The 9,206-nt window shown below is 47.4% G+C and overlaps 1 protein-coding gene across 2 annotated transcripts in view; it reads left to right on the forward strand.

Annotated features, from left to right (window-relative positions):
• WDR72 (WD repeat domain 72) overlaps nucleotides 1–8,823 on the forward strand; it is a 100,485-nt gene extending 91,662 nt beyond the window's left edge. For both annotated transcript variants that reach the window (XM_066636658.1, XM_066636659.1), the window contains 2 exons: nucleotides 343–435; nucleotides 8,404–8,823. In XM_066636658.1, the coding sequence (XP_066492755.1) occupies nucleotides 343–435; nucleotides 8,404–8,459 (149 nt within the window). In that variant the 3' untranslated portion in view covers nucleotides 8,460–8,823. The remainder of the gene's footprint in view (nucleotides 1–342; nucleotides 436–8,403) is intronic.
• The last annotated feature ends 383 nt before the right edge of the window (nucleotides 8,824–9,206 follow it).

Consider the following 9,206-nt stretch of genomic DNA (forward strand, 5'->3'; position numbering starts at 1 on the left):
GGGAGCACTGCATACTGGCCAATCAGTGCCAGTTTTTTAAAATGACATCTCCTATAGTGCTGTTTCAGATAGATCTTGGATTTTCAGGAATGGATCTAGGTGTTAACAGAGGTATTACTATATACAAAGCAGATTGAAAGTCAACTGTCTCTGTTATCTCTGTCCTCCCCTTTTAATTGTTTAAATTGTTGTGTTTATTGGTTTTTAAATTGTTATTATGATGGATCATTAGCTGCATGGGCAATCCCTTGCATAGGATGTAAAGTTGGGATACAAATGTTTTTGAATGGAATTAATAAGAGTTGTTTGCTAGCACATTATAATTCTATTCCTCCCCTGTAGCTGCCACTGGTGAGAGCACCTTGACCCCTGCAAACTTTCAAGAAGGAGAGGATGCTGTTGAGAAGCGGGTCTTGGAAGAGTTGGATAACCCAGGTGAGAACCTGCTTCATGTGGCCACATGATAAAGTGGACAATAATTTGGGTCTCTAAGATAATGTGTCCGTTTTCAGCCAAGTCTGGATCAAGTTAAGGGGGTTAGAGTTTGGAGCTCCTTTCACTGAGACTCCAGGCATGAAAAAAGCTGGTACAACAAGTTCCAGGGAGATGCCATTGCTCAGTAATTCAGCATCTGTTTTGCATGCAGAAGGTCCCAGTTTCAGTTCCCAGCATCTCAGGTAATAGGATTGGAAACAGCCCTTCTCTGCCTGAAACCTGGAGAAGAGTCTGCCAATCAATGAGGAGCAGGGCAACAATTTCCTTTAAAGAGCCAAGATATTCAGCAATGATGTTATCATGTGACAGCAGCTTCTGGGTTGCTGAGCAACGTCGAGCTCAGCTTTGGAGATAAAACCTCCTGCCCAAGTCACCGTGTGCCAGGTGGGAAATGGTGGAGCCACCTGCCTAGGTTTGCAGAGTCCCTGTGCCATGCAGCTTCACCTCCCAAACCAAGCTCCGTGTGGCCCAGACTTTGGCTGGTGGGCTGGATGGCTGACTGGTGTTTAGAATCCAGCCTGCAGGCCATAGGTTGCCGACCCCTGTTGTAGAGGATACTGGACTGCATGGACCAACGGTCTGACTCAGTGCAAGCATCTGCTTATGTTCATAATATGTTAGTTATAACCATTAGTTCTCGACTGCTTGTCTCATATATGTATACCTGAGCCCTGAGCAAAGAACAAGAATTTTTAAAATGCCATTTCTTTTTGAAAATCTAATGGGACGTTATTGTTGCAGTTAACTTTGTTCCAGCACATTGTTCATTAAAACATGAATTAATATAAACGTAAAAGGAGAAGAAGAAAATAAAAATCTCAGTAGCATCCCATAAATGCACAGGCAACCCACTGTTATTGTCTGGTGCTGCAATGAGAAACAGCAGCTCCAAAATGGATACCACTGCGCAGAGCAGGATAGCAGCGCAGGATACCACTGTATCCAGGCCAGGTACTGGAATTTCCTTGGAGTAAGGGTTCCTTTAACCCATGTTGAGCCTCACTGGCAGCAGATCTCTGCCTGCTTTCTAGAAGGTGCAGAGCCGAGGAGGCCCATGTCGGGCAGAGCAGCTCAGGAGGAGGCAGATTAAGTGGTAGACTCTGTCCCCACCCCCTCTCAGGCCTGATCCTCCCTCTGGCCCACCCTCTTTCTGCTCAGTTCTGCCTTCCTCCCACCCTCCTCACCACCCCTGAAAGTCTCCCCACTGCCTGGCAGGGACACTTACCACCACGGGCTCCTTGGAGGTGTCTCCGACTGGCACTGGCCTCACCATCGGCGCAGCGTTCTAACTGCCAGCAGTGAAGTGGCTTATGGCACTCACATGACGGTGGTCACCAGGGCAGCGCACCAGTCCCCAGCACTAACTTGGCTTAGGATTGGGCCCTAAATCTGTTTACAACTTCATAAAAATATGAACCACCCTGTCTTTGAAAAATGGAGTCAGGACTGCATGCAGGCAGATCACTAGAGTGCACAGTTCTCCCACTTGTGAAAGAGTTAAACAACCTTATTGATGTTTTGTGTGTTGATCTTTTTAACCTGGTATTTTCTTCTCCTGCATCTTTGTGCGCTGATCTGTGTGTATCATATTTTTGATTCATCCCTTCTGTGGTCTGTCAGCTTAGTTAAGAGCTCCCCAAATCTGGCAGCCTGTACTGACAGGGGCAGCTGCCAAGCGTCCCTGATCCTTCCCCAAGGAGCCTTGCTGAGATTTAATTTTCAGTGAGAGGGTGCAGCCTGGAATCCATGTCAGGTCCCCAAAGTCATCTCAGAACCTGGCTAGGGCCTGAGCTGCGCGATTGGATTTCAGATTCTCCATGAGGAGGAGAGGAGGAGCTGCTGTCATTTACCTGCCCTGGGCTGTGCTTGATTCCCATCGCTGCCCATGGATAAGGCAGAATGAGCCTCTTTTATGCTAATTAGGGAATAGCAGGAGACAAGTTTCTTTTCCGGCTTGTCACTATTTTAAAGCACAGGCAAAACGGCCAATTTTTAAAATTGCAATCAGCGTGACCAAATTCTCTTGCTTCATTTGGCTGCATCAAATAGACGGCAGCACCAGCAAGTGATCTCCAGGAATTGGCTGTTTTGCCCTTTGAAGGAAATGTATATCTTGACTTTTGATCTTTTCTGGGCTGGAGCAACCAGGAATTAATGTATGTTCTGAGGCTGTAATTAGCTCCAGTGAAATGGAGCCTCCCTTTTCTTATGACGGCACATCCGATTTGAAATCTAAGAGACTCCCAGAGGCGGAATACACAGAGAGGAATTTCGGGTGATTCAGAATACAAAAGCTGCAGAACCATCAGGAGGGAAAAAGAATTTTTTAGATAAAAGAATCTCAGCTTCAAATGACAGCCAAGTGCAGCCTGGCATTGTGGTCATTAGTACCTCTGCAATAAGTCGTGAATTCCTCCAGCGTTTGCCTCAGTCCATTCCTGCATTTTAAGACAACTTGCCTCGTAGGTCGGGAAGCCTCTGGAGAGTTCTGTTCGGGTCTCACTGCTTCCCACTGAGAATTTGTGGCTTGGTTGTCATGGCGACATCGTATTTCTCCAGGAATTGCTCATATTGATCTGTGGACAGGCGTAAATGGACAGGCGAGTGTGAAGAAGAAAGGGGGGCTGGTTGAGTCCTCTAACGTGACCAGAGGTTATGGGAGGGGAAAATAAGCTCATAGCCGGAGAAAGATAGAAACAGCTTCATTTCGTTCCCCCGGTTTTGTTTTCGCACTTTGTGCAATTGTCGACTTCCACCATCGACTGGGAAAAAAACTTGTTAGTCACTTGTCACATCAGATCTGTGGCGCTTGTCCTGACACAGCTGTCAGCCTTCCAGTGCTGTGCAGTTCGGGGACCCACAACAAAGAGCCGGGGACATGAATTATTTATTGCTGCTTGTATGGATGGAATTATGTGATAAGAAATTAAGACACTTCTGACAGAAGCCCTGGTTTGAAAAGGGAGATTTGATGAGCGGGGGCTGTTCCTTGACGTCGGCCTCCAAACTCCTTGGCAGGCCAGCATTAGTGCCACAACCCCACAGCAGCTACAACGAAGGATCGTCCAGGTAGGCAGCTCACACTGAGGAGTCTGGACTGGAGGGTGGAAGAAAGTCAGAATCCCATGGCCCTCGGAAGCAAAGCTGAATGTTGGAAAAGAAGGAAAAACTGAAACGTGGGCAGTTCCCACAGGCTGATCAATGAGAGTTAGTTGGGCTATGTCTGATTACAGGGTCCAAGGCAACCCTGCCCAATAAGTTGAATGATGAAGTCACCTCAGGCTCCAAATTGATAAGGCGGGCACTTGTTTACCTGTTTACCTACCCACTTCTACTCTTAATGCTCCCAGGATGCCCAAGTCCCAGCCCACAGGTAAGGCCTTGAAAAGGTCCCCACAACTTTGGGCCACAGCAGGGATCAGGGTCTTGGGATAACCTCATGCTGAGCTAGGAGAGCTGGGGCCCAGGGCCTGAGATTTTTCCCTCTTGCAATGTTGGCCTTAGTTACGACCCGGAGAGGAGATTCACACATTGTCGTCCTCCTTCCAGAGCTTGGCTCTCTTTGTGGGACCCTGGAGGCTTAGACCAGCTGCTGGTCTGGCCTCCTCTCCTTCATTAAGCCATCTCCTCATCTGCCTGTTGGAGTTTACATAGGGTTTAGCTGTCCTCGAGGACTGCCCCTTCCCCTTCGGGAAGAGGGGAATTGGAGGCTTTCCCTACCCCTGCAGCTCCCACCCACCCCCTCTGAGGCTGGGGCTGTGTTGCTGGACATAGCACACTGAGAGTGCCATGGGCGAGACTCCCATGCTCATCCATAGCCTGGCCCAGGCATCTGGCACCCATGCCTGGAAGTTGCCTCAGGAGCCTCTGCCATGTGAATGCCAGCATTTGCCTCCACCAGCCCAGATCACGAGCCGCCTTGCAGGCCCATAAAAGTCTGTAGGTTAGGATGAGGCCAGCTGAGCCTCACTGTTGCCCTGAGGCTCACCAACCATGTCAGGTAAGCTGGACCCTGGACACAGAATTTGAAAAGGGAAAGGGGAACAGGACAGAAGAGGAAGTGAGGAGGAAAAGAGAGCTGACGTCTCTAAAGTGTGACACTTCTGTTTCTCCTCTTTTCTTTTCCTATTCCAATCCAGAGAGCAGAAAGAGAAGCAGTGGCAGCTGGTGCACTCCAGGATGAGGGCTGAGGGTGTTTTGCATGCGATCTCAGGTGCCAGGAGATCTCGAACCAACCTGACAGGATTGGCTGAGTCCAGCCTTATTCTCCCCCATTGCCCAAAGTTGCAGGGCTCCACGTCCTGCCTGCAACCTCTGTCCAGCTCTCATCTGGGATGGGGCACTTCCCTTATGAGGAAAGGTTACAGTGTTTGGGGCTCTTCAGTCTAGAAAAAAGGTGCCTGAGGGCGAACATGATTGAGACATACAAAATTATGCAGGGAATGGATAAAGTGGATAGAGGGATGTTCTTTTCCCCCTCACACAACACCAGAATGAGGCGGCATCCACAAAAATTGAGTGTTGGGAGAGTTAGGACAGACAAAAGAAAATATTTCTTTATCCAGCGTGTATTTAGTCAGTGGAACTGCTTGCCGCAAGATGTGGTGACGGCATCTGACCTGGATGCCTTTAAAAGGGGATTGGACAAATTTTTGGAGGATACGCCCATCATAGGTTACAAGTTGAGATGGGATGTGCAACTTCCTGATTTTAGAAGTAGGATACCTCAGAATGCCAATGCAAGGGAGGGCACAGCATGCAGGTTTCTTGATGTCTTGTATGTTCCCTGAGGCATGAGGTGCACCACTGTGAGATAACAGGAAACTGGGCTAGATGGGTCTTTGCCCTGATCCAGCAGGACTCTTCTTAGGTTCTTATGTTCTTCTCAGCAGGTTTCTTATGCCCCCACCATCACCATCCCTTTTCCACACATCTAGATTGTGAAGCTGAAGCACTTCCCCTCATTGCCTCCCCTCACTGCACAAGGCAATTAGGGTTGATTCTTGCATACTATCCACTGAATTCTGGGAGCTTACAACACAGCACTGTGTCTGTTGTGAAGCATCTCCCCACATTGTACTGACCACAATCCTCAACTAAGAGGAGCCTCGTGAGTCAGGTGTGCATCTGGAACTGCTCTGGGAGCTGCTTCACATGCACATACACACCCCACCTGGGACCACTGATCCCCAGGGACTTTTGAGAGTCTGTCCACCTGTCCACATCTGGCAGTCAGATTTTGACAAAAGACAGAATGTCTAAGAGAGCTTGGAGGTGTCAGCAATTCACCTTTAACAAGGTTGTCACTCCCAGTATGTAAACTCAGTCTCAGACCTCCTAGTTCTTGGGCTGGTGAGATATATACCAATGCCCTTTTGCCGGCCACCATGCCACCACCTCTTCCTGCTCCCCAGCATTGAAAAGGAAGAAGAGAAGGGCCTGGAAGAGAGGAGGGTGATGGGCTAGAATGTGACACTCTAACCCGCCATTCTCTTCTCCTCCACCCTTCCTTTTCAGCTTCATTCCTCCCCCCTTTTTTTCAAAGCCAGGGAGGGGGAGGAGCCCCAGCAGAAGAAGTATGTGGAGGTGAGTGGTGGGCACACCGTGTAATCCACTGTCTAAGGCAGGGGTGTCCTAACTTTTGGGCAAGAGAGCCACATCATCTCTCTGACACTGTGTTAAGGGCCAGGGGGGAAAAAAGAATTAATTTACATTTAAAATTTGAATAAATTTCCTTAAATGAATATATGAGAGATCGAACTTATATGAATGAATGAATGAAGGTCTCACGATAGCTCAAGGCCTATAAAAGACCTTGTGCAATAAAGCCTGGCCTTTCTTTGCTGCTGCTGCTTCATAGGCGTGAAACAGGAAGAGGAAAGAGCCAAGGAAGCCCTTGGCCCACAGCTTGCGCAAGAGGTCAAACAGTCAGCCCTCACACTGAGAGTAGTTGCGTCGGGTCAGTGTGGGCTCCAGCAAGTCTCCAGAGGGCCAGAGGCTCATTGGAGACTGGGGGCTCCCTGTGGGCCGGATTGGGGGTCATCGAGGGCCACAAGTGGCCAATGGGCCGGCGTTTGGGCACCCCTGGTCTAAGGCAACCACCTCAGTCAGACTCATGGAAAAGCCAGTGCTGTTTGAGATCAGTATAAATAAAATAAATAAGCAAACAATTTGAAGAGATTGGTAATGTTGTGACTGAGGGACTGTAGTCCGCTAAAGCTGTTGACTCTGCACATGATCTAATCAAACTTGGATAATGTAGGGAAACAGTAACCAAATGTCATTGAAAAATCTTTATTAACGACACCAGATCAGAAGAGAAATTGCTCTCTTGATATTATCCGGCTTTCCTGGTGAATCCCTGATTATCCAGATCCTGTGTCTATTATCCATCTGTTGGGCTTTGAAATCAAATTAACCAAGCAAGAACATAATCCAGGATTTATCTGTGATCCTGAGTCTAAGATAGACTCAAGGAGGTCATTGGGACCTCCAGCCTCCTCAGTCACTCTTTTGCTAACACTTATCATTTGTGAGGGACTCAAGTAAATTTCAGACAGGTCTTGCTTCATCTCCAACTTCAATCATGCAGGTCCATAGCTCTGTTCTTCCTGAGATGGGCAACCTGTACCCAAAAGCAGTGGCGTCACTAGGGTTTGCGACACCTGGTGCGAGAGGTGGACCTCCTCCCATGGGTGGGGCAATAACATGGGTGGTGGGTATGGTGGTGTACCATTGTACCACCCTACTGGTTTTCTGGCTATACCTTTTGATAGAACACAAATATTTCAATGTGGTTTTTTTCCCACTGCATTCTGCTGTAAATTACACATCAAATGGTATATAACATGATGGTATTATTCCTACAAATCCCAATTTTAGCCATTTTGGTCACTAGTGGTGTCACCACCCCCCAGGGTGTCACCTTACGTACATCTTATTGATTTTATGCTGTGTCATAATAACATTCATTTGCTCTTCAAGCAATCAGTCTCATTGGTTCATTTTGAATTAAGGAAATGTACTTTTTTGTTTTTTGTTGTGATCTTAGCTATTTTGGTCACTAGTGCATGTCACCCCCCCCCCATATCTGTCACCCGGTGTGGCCTGCATCCCCTGCACTCCCTAGCGACGCCACTGCCCAAAAGAAAAATCCCTCCTCATAGAAGTGTCAGTGAGAAAGCTACTCACCTAGGCTTCCCTCTGACATTCTAGTTTTCTAGTTTTACTATAAAGGGAGAAACCACAGCTGTGGCAGCAAAAACTCCACCTCCCCTGTGATTGTGTGTGGTAGCCCCCAAAATGTCTTGCTATGCCACAGCAAGTGCTTCTTCAGCCATACACTTCACCGCATGTCACTGCCAGTCCTATTAGCTTTTGCCTCACTCAACCTGGACTCCCACCTTCCTCTGTCCACCTGCCTTCACTCCTTCTGTTCCCTTGATTCAGAGGAGGAGGAGGGGAATGAAGCAAAGAGGACATCTTGAGGAGATGAGATGGTGACATAAAGTGCTTTAGTAGTGCACTCTCATCTTCTCCATACTTGTCATCTGTTTCCCTCTTCCATTTCAAATCCAGGAAGATGAGGGGTAATGGAGGAGGCAGTTAGAACACTGCTGGATAGAGTGAGGCAACATTTGGTGCACCACCTCAAACAGAGAGAAGTCCTAGGCAAGCTCTGCTTCCAGGAGTCTGAGTGTTGTCACTCCAATGACATGACTCTTCTGTACCACCTCTTTCCCTCCCTTGTCCTCTGGTGTTTGGAGGAATCCTTTGCAGATGACCTAATTTGGGGTCATGACCTCTAAATCAAGGAGAAATCCTCTCACAAAGGATTCACCTTTTGTGCAAAAAATGAGCAGAAAGTTAAAAAAAAAAAAACACATAATGAATATTTTTGTTCTTCAGATGAGAAGAAGCCACATCCTTGGATGTTCAAGGTGTGTTCCTGCAAGGTCTGTTAGAAGACAGTATCGCTCTTCCAAGGAAACCAGGAGATGGAGAATTACGACAAAAATGGAAACACATTCAACAACCCATCAAATAACTCCTGTCATTTCCTTTGTCCAAAATACATTCAGCAGCAGATTATGTCTCTCAATGCACCCACTGAACCTTCCTTGGTTCCTGCATTCCTTCCCCAGTTCCTGCACTCCCACACAGTCCTCACATCTGTCTGTTTTACCAGGATGGGGTTCCTCTTTCCGTGGACAGAAACAGGACAAGACCCAAAGACACATTCACCTGGTATGGCATGTAGCCCTTTCAGGATGGAAAAATAGTACTGTGATATTAATAATAAATATTATTATTTATAATAACAAATAATGCCACCTCATGCCACTTCAATATTTACATAATGCTTTCGCTTCACCTGGAGTGTCTCAGTAATTCTTGCAACGGACCTGTAAAGTAGTCCACTATTAATTACCAACATATTATTGTTCAATCCACATTAAGAGCGTGTCTTGCCTATAACTACCCAGAGGGTTTGTGACTAGGATAAAATTTGAATCAGTGATTTTCCTGGCTTGAAGCACCTGCTCTTAAATAGGTGTGGTGAAAGGTGGAGGGATGTGGGGGGAGGGCAGAGAGTCAGTCAGTGCACAGTGGTTAGTGAGAGTTCTCTCGCCATTGGTCTCCCACTTGCCCCTTTCCACTGATCACTGGGTTTACTGAAACTCAATAGCTTTCTCTGTCACCACCTAAGG

The sequence above is a fragment of the Tiliqua scincoides genome, chromosome 8 (assembly GCF_035046505.1).
Source record: "Tiliqua scincoides isolate rTilSci1 chromosome 8, rTilSci1.hap2, whole genome shotgun sequence".
Taxonomy (NCBI): Eukaryota; Metazoa; Chordata; class Lepidosauria; order Squamata; family Scincidae; genus Tiliqua; species Tiliqua scincoides.